Genomic DNA, 24,328 nt, shown 5'->3' with positions numbered 1-24,328 from the left:
GGCGCGGGGGGCAAGGACGCGGAATGCGCACCCGCTCGGCCCGCGGGAATGCAAGCCGGCCCCGCGGAGACTCACCCACGCCGTATTTCTCGTGCTCCGTAGGTATCCACATGGCTGGACAGGGCTCCGGGGCGCTCGGGCTGCGTCCTCCCCGCGGCCCCGCTCCGGCTCCGGCTCCGGCTCACAATGCACAGCCGCCGAGGAGTACGCTGCGGGCGCCGGGGCGCGCTGCAGGCTCCCGAGCCCGGCGTTGACACCGCGCGGCCCGGGCTGCGCCGCCTGCCGCTATGCCGGCGGCGGCCGCTCACAGTCGGACGCGCTCGCGGCGACCCGGCGGCGCAGTCATTGTTCTGATTCACTGAACTAAGCGAACACGCCGGGGCACTCTCGGGCGCACCCCCGCCCGCCGGCGCCTGCTCCCGCACTCCCTGCCCTGCGCCCCGAGGCACACTGGGAATTGTAGTTCTGGGCTGCTCCATTCCGGAAGGGGGCGTGGTCTGACCTACTAGGGGCGGGGATTAGGTTCCTCTCGCCACGTTCTATTGGTCCAGAGAGTGACGGCACGACGTGGGCGTGGAGGAAACGTCACGTTGATGGGGCGTGCGTTCCCAGTCGCTCTCGCATTGGTTCCCGTCCGTCCCGCCCCGCCCCGCGGCCCGCCCTTTCCCTGTCGGCGGCGTAATGGCGGCTCCCAGGGCCCTGGGGGCTGCACTCGGAGGCGGGGAAGACGGTGACGGCGGTCGCGGCGGAGCCGGGGCTGTCAGTAACGAGGGTGAGTCCGGTGCCCCGAGGCGCGGGGGGTCTGCGCCTTTCCCGTGGACCGGGATGCCGCTGGCGGACGGACGGACCCGGGAGCCGGCCCGCTCTGAAGCCACATGGGCTGGAGGGGGCCGAGGGCGGGGCCCCGCGGTGCGCGTGGATGCCGGGCGGCCGGCGGTGCGGGCTGTGTAGGGAGGGAATGGAGAAGCGGGGTGGCACGGCCTCCCCGGCAGCCGGGGGCGTGTGGAGCTCCCGGCTCGGCGTTCTGCCGAGCGGGTGCCGGTCCACTCGGGTTCGCTCGCGGGCCGTCATCCCTCTGGGATTGGCCGCTCCTTCTCTTCGCCGGTTCCGGGCCCCGCCTCGGTTTGCTCGCTGTGGCCTCGGGAGGTAGGTTTGCGGTTCCGGCTGGTTTCCAGTTGCAGGCTGGTCACTGCTGTCCAGTCCACAGACGTGCCCAGGTGCTGGCGGGAGCGGCCTCGGCAGGGTCCGGGTGTGCCTCCCGCCTCCCGGGTCGCTCGTGGACGGGGGCCCCTGTGGTTAGGATTCGAGGAGGAGCCAGCGGGGTCCTTAGGGCAGGAAGAAAGGAAGGTGGTTCTGAAGAGGCCAGCTGCTGTGGCTCGGCCTGACTCTCAGGTTGTCTGACCCGCCGGAGAGATCAATGCCACACTCTGAAAGCTGCAGGGGGTTGTCTTTAGGGTTCCCAGCCGCGTCCTTTCACCTTTGGTCCATCCCCTGCCCTCCCCCACCGCCCGGCTGGGCCCCCTCCCCAGGTGTTCGGGAGATCTTTATCCATTATCTTCTTGGCCCTGATAGGTAATTTAGCACGCCAAGTAGTCTTTTTATAATGAAATTGCTTTGGGTTTAAATTTGGTTCTCAACTCCTATTGAGGGTTTTTGTTGTTGTTGTTGTTCTTTCTTTGTTACTGTTTTCCCGATTTAACTGACATTTAATCGTAAATTTTTTCCTGAGCAGTGCAGGGATAAAGTGCAGTTACTTCCCATCGATGGAACTACCTGGCCCTACAATTATTTCTGTGCCTCTTTTAAAGGGCTGCGCCCACTGTGCTCCATAGAAGAGTGGCTGTGCCATACCTGAGCCCGCCCCGTTCTCATGTGCATATATATAGTGGGGCTTTAGTGTTTAGGGAATGATGTAGCTTTATATACGTATGCTTGCCCACTAGGGGACTATTTCTTAACAAATTACGGGGTCAGAGGTTATGCATGTTAAAAATTTTGGTAGATGTCAGATCTTTCTCTTGAAAGGTATCAGTGTGTCTTCCCACCAGGAATACATGAGATTTCCCCCGTATCCTCATCAACCCATGACCAATGTTTAAATGACTAGTAGATAGAACTGAGAAACTGATAGAAATCTTAATTTTAGGCTCTAATTTGTTTGCAACAAAAGTATTGAGCAGCAAAGAATTTGCAGCATCTGTAACATAAAAAAAAAAAAAAAAAAAATTCCTCGCCCTGGCTTCAGAACTGCTCCGAGTTCACACTAGTTTGTAGCAGTCGGTGGGAGAGCTTACTGGTTGATTTTTATGTTGTTCTTATAAGGAAAAGTTTATAACCTATGTATCATTCTGAGACTTTATCCAATTCTCTTCAAAGCATGCAAAGTGATACAAATTTGAGGTGGAAATAATGATTTTTGGAGGTATATTCATATTTTTTTTGTTAAGCAACCACTTAGGTTTTCAAGTACATCTTTCCCCCATAAAATCATTACTTTTTTGAAAATGGCCTCCTTAAAGAGGTTTTCCTCTAGCTTTAATTAAAATGGCAATCTTCCTGTTTAATACCCTGGGACGGAGGGGCCCGGGGAGTCTTTTTATAGAAACCCTTGCAGCTCAGCAAGGGCTCTACCACTGTGAGTCCCTGTTGGTGCGTGGCAAAGGTTACACATGTCGAAGATGTCACATGTTGCCCCACTTCCCGAGGCTCCTCCCTCTGCAGGAAAGTCTCCGATCTTGCATGACACTGCTCCCCATCCATTGGAACAGCAGCCAAGATTTCATATTGTCCCCCAAATTAAGAAAGGTGGTAAATACCCGGCCAGGGTGGCTCAGTGGTTGAGCATCGACCCATGAACCAAGAGGTCACTGGTTCGATTCCCGGTCAGGACACATGCTGGGGTGGCGGGCTTGATTCCCAGGAGGGGTGTGCAGGAGGCAGTCAATTGATGATATTTCTCTCCCATCCATGTTTCTATCTCTATCCCTCTCAGTTCCTCTCTCTCTAAAAGATCAATAAAAACATATTTAGGAAAAAAAAGAAAGGTAGTAAATAGGCTCACCATTTCTCACACGTGGGATGTGTTATTGATATTTTTTCTTTAGCTGTTTTTAATTAGAATGCGCATCTAATTAATAAGGTAGGGCGACTATAGCTTCCTAATTGACAGCTGGTTCCGGACACTTTGGCTGGGAGGCTGCTCTCCCTGGTGCAGTGTTCTGACAGCGACCTTCCCCTGCGGATGCTCGCCCAGCAGGCGATGCCCCGGTGATGCCGCTGGACTGCCAGCGCCTCTCCTCCAGGACCTCGCTAGCCACCCGCGGCGTCTGGAAGGACTGGGGTCGCAGGTGGCGGCTGCTCCTCGGTCTGTGTTTCTGTTCAATAAAGAGCAGAGGCCTTCGCCGGAAACCCTGGAAGCTCCTTGATCCCTGTCCCGCCCTCAGGCCCGGTCTGATCCGTTCCCTGGTCTTGGTTCTCTGCCTGAAAGCACCTTTTGAATCTGTTCTTTCTGTCCTCCCTTCAGCCACTGTTCTCTCTGTAACCTTCACCATCACGGCCGAATTGCTGTGTCCCCCACCCCACACTGTGCTCCCCGGACCAAAGCCTCTTCGTGACTGTTTAAGAAATGTCTGGCCGGAACTGGCCTTGCCTGCACCCTTGCAAAGCCCTCTCTTGCTCTCCCTGGCTGAGCCCCCTCCTGTAATCCACGCTCTGAAGTGAACATGTTTCCGTGGCTCCACTGCACGTCTTCAGGGCGGCTCTCCTGCCGTAGAAGGAGGGCCAGCTCTGGTGTGGCATTTGGGGTCTGACTTTCTGTCCCAGTCCCACCTCCAGCCGCCCTGCCTGCCGGCCCAGACCTCCCTGACCACACTGGCATCCTCAGGCCACCCGTAGACGGTGCACTTGCTGTGTGTTACTTGTATCCGCCGGTGCTTAGAGCTGCGCATAGTCACCTGGGGCAGCTCGGGTCAGGTCGCTTTGAAGTCTGTTCACCGAACCTATACTGCAGCTCTTTCCGGCGCGTTTGTGGGACAGGACAGTGGACAGAGGACGCAGACCTCGTCCTGGAGAAACGCTGTCAGTGTCAGCTCTGACACTGAGGAGCTGTGTCGCCTGAGAGTATTGGACGTGCTGACGTGTGGAGGCGCAGGTGTGCTGCCTACTTTGCAGGGACTGACGGAAAGCCCGGCGTGGTCCGTGTCACCAGGCGGGGCCCCGGGAAATGCTAGCTGCCTTCACTGTGAACATAACCTGGTTGAGCTCCAAGACCGCCTGCTCTCGGCTCTGCACTTGGGGAGCAATGGCAAGGGTGGGGTGGCCAGGGGAGGCTCAGGAATGCGTGGGGATAACTGCGTGGGCTGCGGGCATCCGGGGAATCTGGGGGTTGCCAGAGTGTCTGCCGAGCTCCCGGCGCTAGAATTGCAACTATGTGCCGGGAAAGCCTCTACATGTCTCTATCCCCTCCCCCCTCCCCCACCCTGTGCTGCCCCGCACACCCAGCGCCCGGCTCCCCACAGGCAGGCAGGCACCGCAGGCCGAGTCAGCAGGAAGCTCTGGGGTCGTCCACGTTGGGGGCCTTGCGAGGTACAGGCCGGAGGGTGTCATGAGGAGAAAGTCGTAGAAACCTAGTCCGGTGGGTTTGGTGTGCGGTTCTGAGGGGCCTCCTCCAGGGCGTCCTTTAGTTTCCTGGGAAAGTGACCAGGGCCCGCCTGTGGGCCCTTCAGGGGAGACATTGGAAAGGAGGTGGTGTCATTACGGTGATGCTGGGGGGCGCTCATTCCTGGAGCCGTAGCTGGTGCCAAGTCTGAAATACTTCTACGCGTCGCGGCTCCTGGGACAGTGCCACTTGTGGTGGCACTAGGGTTGGTTCGGTGGCGACTGTGCATCTGCTCTGTGCCGAGGCCTTCCCCGGACGTCAGGCCGGTGGGTGGGTCAGAGCTGCTGGGAGAACCCTGTCTGCCCCCTGCACACTGTGGGGGATGGTCCATTGGAGCCTGGCCTCTGTAGGCCTTGCCTGGGGCCAGCACGGCCAGCTTCTACGTGTGTTTGTTTTTAAAGGGAAGGAAAAGCCGCTCTGTCCCCGGGTTTCCCTCACGCTGTCCCGGTTCCTGTTTTTCCTTAACTGAAGCCCAGACCCTTCCCAGTGCTAGATGCTCTAAGTTTTGTTGGTGTTTTTACCCGAACACTTAGATTTGAGGTGTGTTGGGGGTTTTTTGTTTTGTCTTGTTTTTAAAGAAAGCCCTCAGAATTGTAATTGTGGTTATTTAACACAATTTTCTGTTATGTAACAAGCTGCTATTCACCAGTAAGAGCCAATTAGAAAAGAAAGCACTTTGTATGGGCTCATCGCAATTACCATAACAAAGCAGTTAACAGCGGAGACTGTGGCCTAATCGTAACCCACATAGGGTGGCCTCCGTCTGGGCAGCCCTGCAGGCCGTCTGGGAGCTCCCTGGAATTAGCAGCAGCCAGTTCCTGACCCACTTCTGGGAGCTTGGGAAGCACACGCCCACGTGAAGGAAGCCGTGCGGCCCGACCGACCTTCTGGGCCGTGGCTCAGAGACAGTCTTTATTGGGTGTAAATCTCACTCCTGCTTCTGGCTGACGGATGTGAGAGGAGTTCCTGCACTTGTGATACGATTTCCTGGTTTGTCTGCGAGAGAACTCACTTATATTAACATCCTTTTGGCTGCATTTTCCAAATATCAGCAGAGGAAGGTGAAGGTGGGTTGACACCAGGGAGCCCACAGCATGCCTGTCCCAGGTTGTGAGGAAACAGTAACGTATCCGGGTGTGCTCTTAAGACTTCGTAGCACCTGTGGGCGATACTGACGAGGCAGGTAGAGTTAGGAAATTGGTGGAGAACCACAGCACTGGGCGGCATGTAGGGTCTCTTAATCCAAGGGAGGGAGTATGGATAGAGATCATCAGGATGGATCCCATCTGACCCTATTCTTTCGCCTGTCCGATTTTTAACAGACAGTGCAAAGCCGTAAAGCTATTGATAGAGCTGAGACTTAGCTCATGCAGAATTTTTTTAATATATTTTTATTGATTTCAGAGAGGAAGGGAGAGAAACATCAATGCTGAGAGAATCATGGATCGGGCCTGCAACCCGGGCATGTGCCCTTGACTGGAATCGAACCTGGGACCCTTCAGTCCACAGGTCGACATCCTATCCACTAAGGCAAACCAGCTAGGGTTTTGCAGAAATTTGTATTAACTGGATGCTCTGTGCAGCGTCTGTGTTGTAGATGCAGAAGAATACAAAGCTGAAAACAAGGTAGGCCTTGCCATCAGGGATCACGTAGCCTAAAGGGGAGATAGAAGAACTGCACACATAGCTCTGTTACAGGTGGGAAGTGTGCAGGACCATCAGCGTGACAAAGACAGAGCTAAGTAAGAGGTTCTGTGTACCCTGAAGCAATGGAGTGCTAGATGTCGGTCATATACTCATCAATCCATCCATGCCATGTAGTTCAACAAGAGAGAGCAAGACTTATGTGGCCGTCAGACATGCTCTGCTCAAGAATAACCTCAGTGAAGGGGGAATTGGAGCAGGAAGTTCAATGGAAAGCTAATAAAATGTGAAGGAAAGAAGGAAGAGACTGCCCATTCTCCCTGAGTAATCAGCGCTGTAACACAACCCTCCAGCAGAAAGCGATAACACCGTTCTTTTCGTGACCCCCAGACGACGTGGAATTTGATGCTCAGAGGAAGGGCCTGTTCTGGATCTTTTTCCTGGTGAAAGAAACGTGTTGGCGTGTACTGACAGGCAGATTAGATTCTGCACCGGTAACACTTCCCCACTAACGTGCTCTTCGCAGGCATCAGTAGTTCCGCTTCTTTCTAGTATAAGGAGAGCGCGGTGCTGCCTCCCTTTCATCCATGGAACCCAGCGTGCCTCTGACCATGCGCATCCCCATGCTCTGGGCCGAGTGAAGAGTGAAGAAGGAAGCCTCAGGCGGCGGCCTGGGGAGCAGCTCGTCTCTCTGCTGTGGCTCCGGAGACGTGTTCATAGGAGCCCGAGTTCTCACTGGTTTTGTTCGCCTCCTGTGAAGTCGGGGGGCGGAGGGGGGGGCGCGAGGAGAAATGTAGTAGGCCTTGGTGCTTTCAAGGACAGGACTCAGAGACTTATAGGCAGCAAAGTGTTACATCTTTTGCACAAAGGTGTTTTCGTGATCAGATCATTTGCAAACACTGAGTTGCATAACTTCCTTGCCTCAGGACTTTAGTGTGTCAATTTTTGTGAATGTCCAAGAGACACATTAAATTGCAGTTTCCCAAATATCTGACTGCACTCCCTTTCCCTCAGATCCCCCCATATTAACACTTCCGGGGGTGCGAGCGCTTCAGGGAAATCATCGTGTGGGTTAAGACAGAGAGGGTCCCAGCAGCTCCATCCCACACCGTTCACCCGGCTGTCACCAGCCGCTGCCTCAGCTTCCAGCCCTCCTGCTGCCCTGATGCTTCAAGCCCGCGTGGAGAGCAGCCCCGGCAGAGCGCCCGCACGCCGGAACCACCAGCGCAGCTGTTTGCTCTGCCGGGCGTGTGGCATCGCCTATGTGACCCCGTCTAGCCAGCAGCCAGAGCGCTTTCAAACGTCCAAGGTAACTCTGTGGCCAACATCCGTGTCAACAGAACCCACCACGTCAGCCAAATACGCGCCGCCGTACTCTCCCCGTCTTGTCTTTGTTCTTTATTCTGGGGTCCCTCCCGGGGTGTGCTTGCCTACGGTTTGGAAATGGAACGATGGACAGGGAAAGTGGCCCCAGGAACCGCTTCCTCCCGGCAGTTCCAGAGCCCTCGATCGGAGCTCCTTATTAATCGGGGAACCCTACCCGTTTCCTGCATTATTTAAGGCTGTGAAAGTTTAATTCCCATTCTCCTCTCGGCTCCCTCTGGCTCCAGGGAAGTAGGTCTTCATTGCCTGTGTGCGGCGGCGGCGGCAGAAGTGTCCGTTTCTGTAGCGCTGTTTACTGCTGAAATGGTGGGCCCAGGCGGAGCTTCTTAGTGAAGGCTCATTCCAGCAGCTTAGAGGAGATTCGTGGGACTTTGTTATTAACTTCTAGTTAGCCGTGTTCACAGCTGGCTGGGCTCCATTTCTTTGGGATTCTCAAAGTAAATGTGGTTTCACTGTTAGAATGATTATTATCCGAAAGGCAGGAAATAACCAGTGTTGGAGAGGATGTGGAGAAAGGAAGCCCCGTATACTGCTGGTGGGATGGTAAATTGGTGCAGCCACTGTAGGAAACGCATGGAGGTTCCTCAAAAAATTAAGACCAGAACTACCGTCTGACCCCGCGATTCCACTTCTGGGCGTGTGTCTGACGAATATGAAACACTAACTAAAAAGGTACATGCAGCCCTGTGTTCATCGCAGCGCTCCTCACGGTAGCCGGACGGGAAGTCAGTGCCCATGACCAATGGGCGGAGGAGGAGGTGCGGCAGACCCCCCTACAGAACCTCCAGACAAGCCCGCAGCATTTGCGAAGGAGTGATCGTGTGTCTTTAAAACCGTGTGTGTGCGCGAGCGTGCGCGTGTGCACGCGCAATAAACTATTTTAAAATGTTGATGTATTAATTGGGGTGAGGTTTAGTCTGATAACCCAGGAAGGGGCAATGCTGGTGTGTGGCTATGATTTGTCTCTTATTGAAGACGTGCACGTATCTACGGCAAGTGCTGCTTCACCAATTTCCTTTACCTTTCTAGGGTAGTGCGTCTTTTCAATGATGAGCTGCTCTTTCTTTTCTTATTTTCTTTTCTTTTCCGAGTAGCTCGGTTTACTCTGAGGTCTCCAATGAATGCCATCTGGTCCTAACTGCAATTTTTCAGAATATTTTTTGGTTCCTTCCTGTCTCACCATTACCCCAGCGGGGGGTGCTTTCTTCCATTTTGATGGTTTATTATATTAGATTACTTCATTGTCTATGAATGTTTTTACTCTTTTTAAATTTTCTTTAGTAAGTGTGACATTTTTCATTTCTGAAACAAGCGAACATCAGTCAGGTACTGTTGTACATAGTGTATTGGGATCAAGACAACATAACTTTTCTAATTCAAAGGATTTGTCATTCGATCAGTGTACACTGTACCTTATGTGTTCCTTCCTAATAGCCATGTATGTTCCTGAGACAGGCGGTGGCGTGGGGTGGGGGATCTAGTCTGTTATTTCAGAAAACAGACGGAACAGTAGCTCCCAGCTCGTAGGAAGGAAGGGCAGTGTCCGCCTCAGTACTCTGCCGCTTCCTCCCGTGGCCTCCCGTGGCGAGAGGCAGCAGTGTCCAGGGCCTGCCACCAAGAATGTCTTTGTCTCGCTCCTCACTGAAGCGATTTCAAAGCCTTTGTGCCATCGGGTCACATATAAGACGGACAGATGATTTTAAAAGCGAATAATGAGCCCCGGGATTGGGATAGGGATTAGGAGTCGGCATGATTGGGGGTAAAGTCTCAGGGGAGACATCCCGCCCTCCGCTGTCCCCTCGCACGGTGTTCCCGCGTGTCTGTCCCCTGTGTGTAAGGACAGCAGACACGCTGGATTGTGACCGCACTTGACCTCATTTTAACCTGATTAACTGTAAAGACCCTGTTTCCAAATAAGGCCCCATCTGAGGTCCTAGGGGTCAGGTCCCCAGTGTGTCTTTTGGGGGGACACAATGCAACCCCTGACATTGGCCAGCTCACAGCAGCCATGTGAGCACCCAAACCCGAGACCCGCGCCTTCCCTGGAGACGCGCGTTCGCAGACTGAAGGGAGTCGGGGCGAGGGCCTTGGACATCGCGGGCTGGGCGGCGCGGTTCGCTGTGGTGTGGGAGGAGGCTGTTAGAAACGCAGGCTCAGCCGCCTGGCCAACAAGAACGCCGTCTCCGCGAAAGCCCTCCACATGTCCCACTTCACGTTTTAATTATTTGGTTTTAGAAGAAAACCCTTGATTATATTTATACAACAAGGGACCAAGGCTTATTCTACCTGAAATTTGATGTCGAATGGCTAGCATAGAGCCTCCGAAGTCGCCTCCTCATACAGGCGTCGAGGTCCGGGCTCCTCCTCCAGGAGTGTCCCGTCCAAGCGGCCTGCGCCTCCACTCACAGGGCACCCCTTGCCGGTCCTCCCCTGATTGCAGTAGCTGACTCTGCCTCTCAGCTGTCGTTGTCACCCAAAGGGAGCGGCCACCTTCGAGGGGCTCCCTCCCTGTGCGTTTCCTGAGAGATGAGATGGAAAGCACAGAGAGCGGGCCTTGCAGTGCGTGTGGTTCCGCAAAGTGCACCGTCCGTGTGTGTGTGTGTGTGTGTGTGTGTGTGTGTGCATCGAGGTACCGAGTACAGAGACCCAGCGGGCGTGGGCCGATGGAGACGTGAGCTCTGCGGCCCAGCGGGGCCCAGCGGCCCCGGCTCACGGTGCTCTGCCGGTGTGGGTGCCGTGTGGAGGGCATTGGAGAGGCCTCCGTTCCTCCAGAGCCCGCCTCTGCTGTGCTGCTCGTCCCGAAGCCCCGTCTTTACCCGTCCACCCGCTCCACACCCCGCGTTAGGGCGCCTCCTGAAATGCGAGGACCACCTCAGCCCCAGCCCCTCAGCGTGACCCTACCGGGTCTTTTGGGAAATGGATTCAAGATGCGCCAGTCAACAGAGCACTCCTTTCCCGAGCGCTGAGCCGAGAACGGGGGAGAAGAGCGAGAAGCGAATTCTAAGGAGCCTCCAGAGTCATTTATGGAGCTAATGTAGACGCGGAAAGCAGAAGGGCCAGCTCCGGTATTTCACTGAGTGACCGGTGACTTGGTAGGTTGGAGAGCAGCATTTCTCCATCTTCCTTTTAGAGATGGGACTGTTTTCCAAATTACCTTCCACGGAATCTCGATACATAAAACCCAGCAAAGCTAGGCCTCCGGTTAAAGATGCTGGGGGAGGCCAAGGGAGCCATCGCTGTGGCCGTCCCTTCTGGGACCCGAGGCATCGGGATCACAGGTAAAACGCCCTGCATGTAGCTCATGCGCATGAGCGAGCGAGGGCAGGAAAGTCCACTGCGATCCGACCAGGAGAGGAAGCTCCCAGTGGGAGTCCTCGCAAGTGGGTGTGTGGAGGTGGGATTTGAGTAGATGGAAAGGAGGGAGGAGACAAGAAGTACGAAGAAACACGGGCCGTCTGAGTGCGGTGAGAAGGTGAGGAGGGGGAGACATTACGTATGAGCTGGAAGCGGGCAGCCGGCTGAGATGAGTGAGAAAGCAGGGCGGGAGGCGCCGGGTTGTGATCCTGGGGGCTGACTGGAGGAGGGAGAGGACTGGTGTTCGTTCTCCAGTTCTCCCTTCTTCTCTGGCTCTTCCCAGCTTCTTCGTGAAACACTGAGAGGCAGCCACCCACCTGGGCTCCTCCCTCCCCTGTCCCCAGGGCCCTGTCACACCTGCCGCCCGAGCCTGCCTCCCCACACTGCACCCCCACACAGCCCCGCCCCCGCCCGGGTCCTCTGCCCGCAGTGTGCAATAAGGGCCTGAGATGCCCTCCCCTCTCCTCGAAAAGCTTCCCTTTGCTTCCCTCCCTGGATTGCAAAGGGAGTGTTCACCTTCTAAAGATGGAGAGCTGAGTGTGGCCACAGCTCTTTGTTCCAGGAGAATATTTACCTTAATTCATAGAAATAAATGCCAGGAAGTAGGCCATGACTTGGCTTTCTATTCTCAGAACTGTTCAGGTGTTTTGTGTTTTTAATTCATCGGTTCCCCTCTCCTCATTTTCTGTGTACCGCTGACTCCTCTTGGGTTGGTCCCCATAGCAACGCTGGATAATGCTAATGAAGCCGGCATCCTGGGCTCTCCCACAGAGCCTCTCTGTTAACTAGCCGTGAGCCGCCCTTGCATTTATTATCTCCTTCCCTTAGGAGAAGGCGGTATTGGGCATTTTCCCCGTGATCAGACTTCACTTCCTAAACTGTCACTAGAAATGGGGTCTGATTTACAGGCACTTTTTTGAAGATGATACCCCAGCCCTCCTCCCCCCACACCACACCCTGTGTCAGTGGACGCCTTGTCCTCAGGATGCGGCTCCCCAGCGGCGGCAGCCTCACCTGGGAGCTGGTTAGAGATACAGGCTCACAGGCCACATCCCAGCCCTGCTGCATCAGCGGCTCGGGGCGCCCCGTGCTCTGTGCTTACCAGGCCACCCCGTGATGCTCAGGAGGGAGACCCACAGGACAACACCCTCATGTCCAGGTGACGGGACGTCACACACAGGAGGGAGACCCACAGGACAACACCCTCACAGCCAGGTGACGCGATGTCACACACAGGAGGGAGACCCACAGGACAACACCCTCACAGCCAGGTGACGCGATGTCACACACAGGAGGGAGACCCACAGGACAACACCCTCACAGCCAGGTGACGCGAGGTCACACACAGGAGGGAGACCCACAGGACAACACCCTCATGTCCAGGTGACGGGATGTCACACACAGGAGGGAGACCCACAGGACAACACCCTCACAGCCAGGTGACGCGATGTCACACACAGGAGGGAGACCCACAGGACAACACCCTCACGTCCAGGTGACGTGAGGTCACACACAGGAGGGAGACCCACAGGACAACACCCTCACAGCCAGGTGACGGGATGTCACACACAGGAGGGAGACCCACAGGACAACATCCTCATGTCCAGGTGACGCGATGTCACACACAGGAGGGAGACCCACAGGACAACACCCTCATGTCCAGGTGACGCGATGTCACACACAGGAGGGAGACCCACAGGACAACACCCTCATGTCCAGGTGACGGGAGGTCACACACAGGAGGGAGACCCACAGGACAACACCCTCACAGCCAGGTGACGGGAGGTCACACACAGGAGGGAGACCCACAGGACAACACCCTCACAGCCAGGTGACGGGATGTCACACACAAGAGGGAGACCCACAGGACAACACCCTCACAGCCAGGTGACGGGAGGTCACACACAGGAGGGAGACCCACAGGACAACACCCTCACAGCCAGGTGACGGGAGGTCACACACAGGAGGGAGACCCACAGGACAACACCCTCATGTCCAGGTGACGCGATGTCACAAACAGGAGGGAGACACACAGGAGGGAGACGCACAGGACAACACCCTCATGTCCAGGTGACGGGAGGTCACACACAGGAGGGAGACCCACAGGACAACACCCTCATGTCCAGGTGACGCGATGTCACACACAGGAGGGAGACCCACAGGACAACACCCTCACAGCCAGGTGACGCGATGTCACACACAGGAGGGAGACCCACAGGACAACACAGCCAGTGTGATGGATTCTGCTATCTCATTTTACTGTGTGGTTTTCATTTCTCCTGATAGTTTATACTGTGAAATAGATGAGTACCAACTTGTCTGTTTCTCAAGTTGGGTAAACTTCAAATAGGAAGTTTTTAAAATATCTGGCTATCTATGGGAAACCTTAGCCTTTATGTAGAAACTCCTAAAAATCTTTGTACTGTGTTGTATTTTGGCACAAGAAGTATTTTTTCTGTGGGTCAGTGAACATTTTCATGTACGTATTTATCCCGTGCTGCCACCGGCCTTGGTGGTATTTGGGGAAAACACATCATCATAAATGTCCACTTTCCACGTGATCACGTTGACAAATCAGAATCCAAGTTCTTAGCACCTTTACTTCTAATAGTATTTCCCGGGGGCCCGCGGCACCCCACATTGTTCTTGTGCTCTGTGAGATTCTCCTGCTCTCCCTTCCTGATGTTAGCTGTCGTATTCCAGAGATAATAGCCAGGCTGGTTGCTAATGAAGTCACTTATTCAACTGCTAGGTCATTAGAAAGACATTTAACAAACCAGCAGATGCTCTGAATCTGTTTTGTTATCCCCAAATACAATAAAATAAGATACAGTGAATTTTTTACTTTTGCAGGCATTCAGCTAAATCAAGATTTGTTCTTCTGTCCTGTGTTCTAAAAGGCTGGGTGGTAGAGTTTTCATGCCCTGGTGTTCCAAATCTGAGCAGATCTGTTTCCTGCGTGAAGGCTGCACTGACCCCCCGGCACAGGGTGGACGCCGGGGCGAGGGCCATCACCCTCACTTGTGCAGGAAGTGAGTCACAGAAGCTTTCCAAAAGTTAGTTACTACTAAAAAAGTTACTTTAGGAATTATAATTCCAGAGACAGTGTCCGGTGAGTTTTTTCTGACAGTTTGCTTTTCATGGTTTTGTTTGCAGTATCCAAAGGGACTTTTATTTAAAAGAAAAGGAAGGGAGGGAGGGAGGGAGGAAGGAAGGAAGGGCAAAGTTTTAGGCGAGGGTGTAATGTTGGGGGCTTCGTTAGAGAAACCAAGACACAGTGTAAATGGTGTGAGTGCCAGCACGGAAGTTATAGCTCGGACAGACTGAGTCTCCCTGATTTGGACTTCAGCCTCTAGCATGTTCTTCCTAGAAAAGAGGAAAAAACAATGTGGACAGCGTCCCGATTCCAAGTCAACAGGTAATATGATCTGAGCAACACAGCGATTCCAAACAAAGCACGGCTACGTTAGGGAAAACGGTCTTTAAAATAAATGACCAAACGGGTAGGCGCTTGTGTCGGGCAGGCCGCCTGAGAAGTGGCTGAACTTGGAAAGGAGGAAGGCAAGTCACCCCTCCCCTCAGCCTCGCTCCGTTTTCTTTGATTGGTGCTTCCTTTTGTTTCAAAATACGTCACATACTTTTTAAATATAGGGATCATAGTATATACACGGTTTTGCATAATTTTTCCTGAATATTTTCCCGTGCCACTAAATCTCTCAAAACACATTTCACATACTTTGCTTAATTTCTAGAATCACTTAATCGCTCTCATGGTGAGATGGAGGTCACGTCTGTCTTCCCACGTGTAATTAACAGCAGGAGGAGTCCTGAGTGAAGCTCGCTCCTGCTAGCCCGGGGCGGTTATTTCTGGGAAGGGGTTAGACTAGTTCCCGCTTCACTACATTCGGCTACGTTTGCGAGTGGAGTGTGAGCAATGCGTCCGCCTCCTGAATGCCGGGCCAGAGGAGCTGCAGAGGAGCTGCAGAGGGCAGGGTGGCAGCGGCAGGCGGGCCGCCTGGTGGCGCTGTTCCCACTTCCGCCAGCCACAGGGCACTGTTTTTCTCTTAACAGTTCCTTCCGGACTTGGTAGAATTGTCCATGTCACTTCAAGTTCAATCACAGAACCGCGAGGTTCGAGCCTGGGGTGCTCGGCCACTGACCCCTAACGCCACCTCTAATGGAACTCGCCTCCCGGTTCTCCGCGCCTGGCTCTGCTCAGGCCTCTGGGGGAGACCCCAACCGCCGCTCCAGGCAGGAAGCAGCTGCCCAGGTTGGTTTGTGTTTGGGTTTTTTTAATATATTTTTATTGATTTCCGAGAGGAAGGGAGAGGGAGAGAGAGAGAGAGGAACATCAATGATGGGAGAGAATCATCCATCGGCCGCCTCCTACACGCCCCCTACTGGGGATCAAGCCTCAACCCTGGCCTGTGCCTTTGGGAATCGGACCATAGTCTCCTGGTTCTTAGGTCGACCCTCAACCACTGAGCCACACCGCCGGGCAGGTTCACGGGTGTTAAAAGGCCCTTTCTGGGCACTGCATGGAAGCATGGCTTCCCGCCCGGCTCCCTCTGTCCTCGGTACCTGCTGTCTTCAGCTTTGACCAGGCGCCTGGGGCTGGAATGAGCTTTGACGGGCTCCTTCCACACCAGCAGTAACATACCTAGAGACCAGCTGGAAAGTCTGCTTGACTCACAGACAGCCATTTGCTTTTCTGGCTTAAAAAAAAAAAAAAAAGAGGATGTGAAAGGAATTTGCTAAGTCCCATAAAGAGCTGATGGTGGGTGTTTTGGATGCCCACATGTCTTTCTGGTTGTGTCTTCGACTTTCAGATAAGAAAGGCGATCACTTCACTTGGGCCTTACAGCTAGCCTTTTCCTGGGAGAAGAGAATGAGAACACTCGTATTGAAGCGAACACCAAAACCTCAGTTTCTAGGGTTCACCTCTCCCTCACTTATCTCCAGGCTTCCTGTCGGAGTATTACCACATGTAACCTTTTGCCCCAAATCCCTATGTTCTCTGACCTTCCCAGTTCCTCTAGAATGGGTCTGTTTTCACCAGTGTCTTTATAATCGTTTCTCCACTGGAAGACCCCACGCTCATTTGTTTAATCCTCTTGCTCAGCAAAGCCTCTAGGCAGAGCTCTTTGTGATTCGCTTGCCTCCACGTGCATATTTTTCATATTTTTAATAGAAAACTTTTTTAAAGCAAGGTGACCTGAACTTCTCTTTGTTCCCAATAAAGTCAGCTTTTTTCTTTTCAAGTAGCATCCTTTGACTTACTTGAAGGCAATAAACATCTTAGAATTCTTAGTCTTTTAAGCACTGTACTAAAAGTTTAGTCTCATCCTCTATAAGCATTTATTCTTCTATTTTAAACTTTCATCTTCAACGTCTGTGGCAGATGAGTGCCAGCGATGTACTTGCTCTCTGTAGAATGTGCTGTTCCCTGACCCACGCCTTTCCATGTCCACCGTGGGTCTTACCCCCACCCATGGGGGCGCCCGCATCCATGGCGCCACCTCCTGCATCTGCCCTGCTCCTGCCTCACGCCTGTCCCAGTAGATTCTGTCCTCCTTCATGTTCTGTCTTCCAAACCACTGACATTTTAAAACAATAAATTTTTTTAAAGATTATTATTGAGCCCGGCTAGCATCACTCAGTGGTTAAGCGTCGACCTATGAACCAGGAGGTCACGGTTTGATTCCCAGTCAGGGCACAGGCCCGGGTTGCAGGCTTGATCCCCAGTGGGGATCGTGCAGGAGGCAGCCAATCAGTAATTCTCTGTCATCACTGATGTTTCTGTTTCTCCCTCTCCCTTTCACTCTGAAATCAATAAAAATATTTTTAAAATAAAATAAAGATTATTATTGCGCCATGTTTATAGAGCACTTGCCCAGATTTGTGGTTGTTAAAATGGCCAAGCTGCTGGCCAAGAATTTTCATTTTTAGTTTCCGTTTCTTAGATTATCTGTTTATTTGACTTAATTACTGGTGTATTTATGAAAAATATACTGCATGTGGTCATTTTCTGTATTAACACATTAAAAGCTAAAATGTTAATTGTATCAGTAAGGTCATTTAATGACAAACATTTTGTTCCATGCAGTTATCTCTGAGCATGTTGGGGGGTTTTTTAATCCTCATCCGAGGACGCTTTTCCATTGATTTTTAGAGAGTGGAAGTGGGAGAGAGAGACACAGAGAAAAAAACATTGATGGGAGAGAGACGCATCGATTGGTTGTCTCGCACATGCGCCCCAACTGGGGCCAGGGATTGAGCCTGCAACCGAGGTACGTGCCCTTGACCAGAATCAAACCCAAGACCCTTCAGTCCGAAGGCCGTCGCTTTAACCACTCAGCCAAACCGGCTAGGCTAGGGCTCTCTGAGAATGTTTTGTAAATAATATAGAGGGTTATATATTTGTTAAAATATATTTTGTCTTATTAGTACAAAATATTTAGAAACTTCACAGCTTAACATTTAAGAGATCATTATGTTTTAAATTTGATTCATTTTTAAAAATGGGTACTTTGGGTTGTAAAAGTTGATGAATAATACTGCATAGCTTTATAGGTAGGGATTTAAGCATTCACAGTGTCCATAAAAAAGTAATAGAGTTAGAAAGGAGAAACAGTAAATGCTTATACACTGTAGTTAAATAATATTTCTATAGTCAGGGAAGAGCAGGACCCCTACGTCCCTGACCATGACTAAATACTGCGGTGCTTGCTCAGGGAGCGGGTAATGGCTCAGGCGCTTCCTCGTCAGCCGGGGCTCTCCGGGTCTCCTCCCTTTTCAGGCTGCGTCTCTTCCATCGCAGGGTCTCATTCCCCGTCAGTGCCCACTGCTGCCTGGGGCCTTGGGGATACTGTCTGTCTCTTGCCAGGTAGTATTTTTAGCTCCCTGTACGGCAACTTTGTATTTGGGCTTTTTGGAATGAACCCATTCCGGTTAAACTGTTCATAAAGCTGTTTTGGTGAAACAAGCGCTGTTTTCTCACCGTTTGGGGCATAAAACTGTAGCCGCCCGAGGAAGGGCGGCGCCCCAGTTGCTGTGGCTGTAACTGGGCGCAGGCAGTGAGATCTGGTCGGAGGGCCTGATGAGCCTGTGCCCGGGGCTGTCGTAACTTCACTGGGCAGGCCGCAGGCCGAGACCCACGTCTGCAGGGCCAGCGTTCATGGCCACAGCGAGGCCCTGGCTGAGCGCTGCGAGACACGGTCCCGGGAGCACTTTCCAGAGAGGGGCAGCTGGCTCCCTGTCCCACCTCTTCCTTCGCTAAGGGCTGTAAGCGCAAGCGCTGAGCTGCTATCGGTCTTAACCCGGGCCTGCGTCACCTGCCCCAGTGTCTGCCCTGAAAATCCTGCGTTACATACATGTGCTCCTGCTCTAGTGACCGTTACACTCCCGGAAACTGCATCCTGCAGTCACAGGGCAATAACATCTGTGGGGAGACGGGGCAAGGAAGCTACTCAGAGCCTGTGTGACCACAGCAGCCCGGTTCCGAGAGCAGCGTGCTGGCGGGCACACTGGGCTTGGGTCCCGACTCAGCCCGGACCCGGCATCCCCGAGCTCTGGACTCGTGCTGCCTCCTGCGGGATAGAGCCCCCGGGACTGGTGCCCAGGGGGACAGTTCCGTCCAAGGTAACTACGGGCTCGGGATGCAGACCTCTACCCATCCGCTGTTCCGTTGTTCAGATTTTTATTTTTAGAGCAGTTTTAGGTTTACAGCAAAATTGAGAGGGAGATAAAGAGATGTCCCATACACCCGTACCCCACACGTGCATAGTCCCCCCCCTGGCCAACAGCACTCACCAGAACCAAGGATGGACCTACAGTGACACCCCGTAGTCACCACAGGCCACCGTTTACCTTAGGGTTCACTCTTGGTGGTGTACATTCTGTGGGTTTGGACAAATATATGATGATGTATGTCCATCAGTATTATATACAGAGTGTTTTCATTGCCCTGAAGTTCCTGTGTCCCCCTAACTCTATTCCCCCTCCCCCACAGCCCCCTCCCCCCGCCGGCCTCCACGATCTTTTCATTGTCTCCATGGTTTCGCCCTTTTCAGAAGGTCGGACAGTCGGATCAGGCGGTGTGTAGCCCTGTCAGCTTGGCTTCTTGCATTTATCGGGTGCGGTTAAGACTCCTCCGTGGCTCTCCGGCTTTTAGCGCTCGCAGTATTCCACTGTCTGGATGGACCAGTTATCCATCACCGGCTAAAGGGCGCCTTGGTTGCTTCCACGTGTTGAGTTAATCTCTGTAAGAGATGCTCGGTCCGTGTCTAGTTGGGGTTTTTATGTAGGTGTTCAGTTTTTCTAGCACCATCGCTGAGGAGACTGTCCTTCCTCATGCCGTGTTCTTTCTTCCTAATGCCGTGTGCTTTCCACACAGGAAGCAGTGCCTCCCCAGCGTCTCCGTGTGCTCACATCGGGGGAAGGGCGGCAGGTCTTGAAGCCTCAGGTGATTGTGAGGAAGGACTTACCTGGGATATTCAGGAATTTTGATAAATTTGTTCCTCATTTCTTTAAATAATACAAAAACTTGCCCTGATTGCATCAGATCATTGTTTTGCTGAAAAAAAAAAAATACTATTAACCAATACAACTTATATTTATACTAACATTCTTTAGTTTATTAAATATGTATTAGCAAACTCACAGTAAAGAAACACATTGTAGCCGAAACCGGTTTGGCTCAGTGGATAGAGCATCGGTCTGCGGACTCAAGGGTCCCAGGTTCGATTCCAGTCAAGGGCATGTATGTACCTTGGTTGCGGGCACATCCTCAGTAGGGGGTGTGCAAGAGGCAGCTGATCGATGTTTCTCTCTCATTGATGTTTCTAACTCTCTATCCCTCTCTCTTCCTCTCTGTAAAAAATCAATAAAATATATTGTTTTTAAAAAAGAAAGAAACACATTGTATCACTAAAGATTAATTTGATTACATTTCACACTAAGTCATTTCTATTTTTAGTCTGCTTACTATTTACAAAATATCAACAAAACTGTTGTAGTAAAAATTACTCATACTAATGGAGTAAGACATCAAACGCTAAACTAAAAACATGACATAGCTATTTAATTTTGGAAATAGAGAAATATCAGTCCCACAACTTAGAAATTTATGACTCTATCCAAAACACTAATTACACGTAATAGGGAATATCAGGTAGGTAATTTACAATTTTCTAGCTGCCAGCCCATTTCATGCAAATATTGACTTGAATGCTAACTCCGAGGTAACTGCCTGTCAGATCAATCAATCAATCAATATCCCAGGTAAGTGAGAGGCGGTTAAGCCCGCCTCTGTGCACGGTCCCCCAGACACCGCTTGCTTGGAAAGCACAGGCAGCCAGCGACCAGCCAGATCGTTCGGAGTCAGATTTCCTCCCTCTCTCCTCCCTCCCACCTTCCCCTGGAGTCCAGTAACTAAGAGCACTCCCCAGCCCGCCTGTTTCCCATTCCCGCCCAGTCTCTGGTTCCAGTGGCCCTCCTGTCGCTATTCTGATGAATTAAATTTCCATTAACTGGGGGTGAAATGTTAACCCAGCCTATACTGAGGTTCCTCTCCTATGAAGACTTTCCTTCATTTCTCCTGGCTAGAGGTTTTTTTTCCTCCCAATCTCTTAGCCCTTGATTTATATGGCCAACTTTGCGTACGTTGGATTGCATTATAAAGATTTGTACTGTTGTCTTATCTTTTACTCTAGATGAGCAGCTACTTCAGGATAGGAGTTTTATGTTCAGCTTTGTATTTTTGGAGAGTTCCTAGCATACATTTTCTGCATAGTAGGCATTCAGTTATAAAATGGTAAGTTTAATCAAATTTTGCATCTTACATGTCAAAACTTAGAAGGTGACCAGATAAAACTACTTGCTTTACTTCTTAATTCTGCCTGTCACCATCACTTTGAGGAACTCGTCCAATAACATGCTTTTTACTTAAAAAATTCAATATTAAAGAAAAGTTTGGATAAGTGCATCTGTTCATAATCTCTCATTGTCTTTTGTATATTTTTTTCAAGTCTTGTACTGGAATGTGCGTGCATGTACATGTATGTGGGTGTGTGCAGTTCACTGTGATTTAGGCTCTTTTCAGTTAATATCAAACATGGTTTCAGTCTTTCTCAGTGTCTTCCTAACTGGCGTTGGCAGGTGCGCACCACCATGCGCAGGCGCCGTAACTTGCAGGCCGGGTCCGTGCTCTGCTTTCTCAGGGATGTCGTGATAAAGGCTTCGTGGCTCCTTAGCTTGTGTTAATGAGCTCCTTGCTCCGAGCACCGCTTGGGTAGGTGTGAGGTTGAGTGTGTGCAGCCTGCTTCTTTCCCGGGGGAAGCGGCAGCCCCAGCGCCGGTGGGGGCCGACCCTGCGCAGCCTCCTGGGTGGGCCCGGCGTGTGCTGGAGGGGGACGCGCCCCTGTGTTTGCGTCCACCCCCACTCCCCACTCCCTGCAAGAGTACCGTAAATCGCTCTCAGTACTGGGCCTCGGTGACTTACAAAATGAATTCTCAGCCCAGGGGAAATTAAAGAGGGTCTTCCCGTCTGACTGAGCTTTGGAGGTGGATTGTGGTTAAAGGCCTAGATCCAGCCTTTCCCCTCTTCCAGGTGCATGGGGAGGGGCTGCTCTTAGCCCTCAGAGAACTGGCTCGCGTAGGAAGTAGAGGCCGTGCTGGAGTGTAAGAAAACTCTCACGAATGTAGAGACCAAGTTACCTTCCTTAGAGTTTAAGTATCAGGATAAAATCAAGACAGCAAAGGAGATCGCCTCGGAAAGATAAATGTCTGCCCGATCGAAAGCGTAAGGGACAGGCTCGAACACATTGTCCAGGCTTGGGAAAGCGTTGAAGAAAGCACTTAGCTCAGTAAGGTACACGATGGAAATAAAGAAGGCTCGGAAAGAAATGTCCACAATGAAAACTAGGTCCCCTGGGGACAGGATTCAGCTCTTCAGGGCGAGGCCCCGCCCCTCTGGAGTGGGCTCGGCCCGTGGTCGGCGAACTGCGGCTCGAGAGCCACATGCTGCTCTTTGGCCCCTTGAGTGTGGCTCTTCCACAAAGTACCACGGCCTGGGCGAGTCTGTTTTGAAGAAGTGGTGTTAGAAGAAGTTTCAGTTTAAAACATTTGGCTCTCAGAAGAAATTTCAATCGTTGTACTGTTGATATTTGGCTCTGTTGACTAATGAGTTTGCCCACCACTGGGCTAGGCTCTTCAGGGCGAGGCCTCGCCCCTCTAGATTGGGCTTGGCTCTTCAGGGCTAAGCTCTGCTCTTAGGGTGTAAAAAAAAAAAAGAAAGAAAGAAAACTAAGAGTTTGTTTCCAACATTTTCCAAATAAAACAGCAAAAACAAACCCAAACACCCTGCCCGTCTTGATACTCCCATTTTTAGGACGGTTATCAATTAATTAGGTTATGGGAGTGTGATGACCCGGAGCGCCATTAACCGGTATGATCCTAGGTGGCAGGTAATGTTAGCTCGTGTTACCTGTATGTGGAGTGTGCGGCCTGTTGTCATGTTCCAGTGGATGTAAAATACTGTTAACAAGCTTCATCAGTATATCACCTCTCCCACTGTGTTTTACAGCATTTAACCTGCAACTGAGAACTGTAGGGTCCAGAACTGCTTGATTTCATCGCCTAATTTAATAGACAACCAGCAGCACACCAGTCCTGTTGCTACTTCCTCTGAAGTGCTTGTCTATGTTTAACAATCTCCCAGTTCCCATGTGTACGTGCCTTTACCTCTCCTGGTATTGAATTACGTTATGGAACTGAGATAGACAGTCTGACCCAGCAAATGTGAACCTGCGAGCGATGTAGTAGAGGACATTGTGAGTCACCGCCCTGTCCCCTCGGCGAGGGGACTCCTGCTCCCACAGCCCTGCACACACTGTCTCTATCTGCCACAAAGCGTGGGCACTTTGGCCTCGGTGACCAGGGTCACGTGGGTGCTATTGAGCGGGAAGGACCAGCGCTCAGTCCCCTCGGCCGGTTTGGTGAGGGATGGGCATCCCCTCATACATCCCTGTCCATTCCTGAGTGACCGGGTCAGTGAGTTACTCAGCTACAGGGCCCTTTAGAAATACGGTGCGGTAAGAGAAAGGAAGAAATCACATTGAACAGTGGAATTAGTAGTAACCTGATTCCAAGGAGATCAGCTGGAGAAAGCTGTTATTCTGAGGAAGGCTCCCTGTCCTTCCTTGGACGCCAGAGGCCTGACCCCATTGCCTGGTCACCAACTACCCAGGGGCCTGCAGAGGTGCCAGCTGCACCCCAGGGGCCTGCAGTGGGTCCCTAGCACAGCTGATTGTGGCCAGGGCCCTGAGTTCAGAGGTGCCCACACCGCGGCTGGGACAGATGCTGTAGGTGGTGGTAGGGAAAGGGATAGCGCAGAGGGGACAAGGGTCCCCAGGTACGCCTAGGAACTGAGCGCTCACCTCTGTTCACAAGACCTTGAACTACGATACATAGTGGAGTGTAAGCAAATGGTAGATGTCAGTCAACATTGAACACTGCCACCTGGGCCACCAGCTCCTGCAGCGTCGACCCGCTGTGACAGCTCCTCTGTGCACGTGACAAATAGTCAGCAAAGGAGAGGCTGCAGGTGCCCGGAAGCAGCTGGGAACACGGGCTGGCGTCCCTGAGGCCTCAGTGTGTGCGCTCACCTCCCATCCAGCGGTGACTCGGCCACAGGTCAGCGCCCGGCCTTAGACCCCTCCAGGGGCCCCCAGAATTGCTGCCATGGGCCAGTGTCCAAGGTTAGACAGCTGCCCTGCCAAACGGGTCCCCATTCCAGCAGCCAGTGGGGGGTGGGAGCAGTTTCGCAGCCTCCTCCCTCGGGGTGGCGGAGCCGTTTGAAATGGTGCTGCGGGTCCGGCCTGTGCGCCTCGTCCTGAGACAGGCAAGTACCTCGGGGCCCTTTCGTGCAGGAGGGAAATCTTTCCCTACGGAGGCCGGTTTCAGCTCCTCTCTCTCCTCGCTCTCCCAGATGGTCGGGACTGCATCCTGGAGCCGCTGTCCCTGCCCGAGGGCGCGGGGCACAGCGGCGCCCCCGAAGGCTCGCCCTCCGTGCCCTGTATCTTCTGTGAAGAACACTTCCCCACGGCGCAGCGGGACCCGCTTCTGAAGCACATGATTATCGAGCACAAGCTCGTCATAGCCGATGTCAGGCTGGTCGCTGACTTCCGGAGGTAAGTGTTGGTTTCCTTCGTAACGAGCTGAGTTGATTATTCCCTGAGGAGGCCTGACTTCTGTATAACCCTCCCCTGTGCAGCATGCACATCGATGGCCT

General features: G+C 52.5%; 2 protein-coding genes across 4 annotated transcripts in view; one reads left to right on the top strand and one right to left on the bottom strand.

The window, feature by feature from the left end:
• Positions 1 to 422, bottom strand: part of DOCK4 (dedicator of cytokinesis 4) — a 209,823-nt gene extending 209,401 nt beyond the window's left edge. The window contains exon 1 of the mRNA XM_054726251.1: positions 76 to 422. Coding sequence (XP_054582226.1) covers positions 76 to 112 — 37 coding nt within the window. The 5' untranslated portion in view covers positions 113 to 422. The remainder of the gene's footprint in view (positions 1 to 75) is intronic.
• A 234-nt stretch (positions 423 to 656) lies between these two features.
• ZNF277 (zinc finger protein 277) overlaps positions 657 to 24,328 on the top strand; it is a 40,681-nt gene continuing 17,009 nt past the window's right edge. For all 3 annotated transcript variants that reach the window (XM_054726241.1, XM_054726239.1, XM_054726240.1), the window contains exons 1-2: positions 657 to 772; positions 24,026 to 24,227. In XM_054726241.1, coding sequence (XP_054582216.1) covers positions 682 to 772; positions 24,026 to 24,227 — 293 coding nt within the window. In that variant the 5' untranslated portion in view covers positions 657 to 681. The remainder of the gene's footprint in view (positions 773 to 24,025; positions 24,228 to 24,328) is intronic.

The sequence above is a fragment of the Eptesicus fuscus genome, chromosome 14, assembly GCF_027574615.1.
Source record: "Eptesicus fuscus isolate TK198812 chromosome 14, DD_ASM_mEF_20220401, whole genome shotgun sequence".
Lineage (NCBI taxonomy): Eukaryota > Metazoa > Chordata > Mammalia > Chiroptera > Vespertilionidae > Eptesicus > Eptesicus fuscus.
This window is presented reverse-complemented; position numbering and strand designations above follow the sequence as displayed.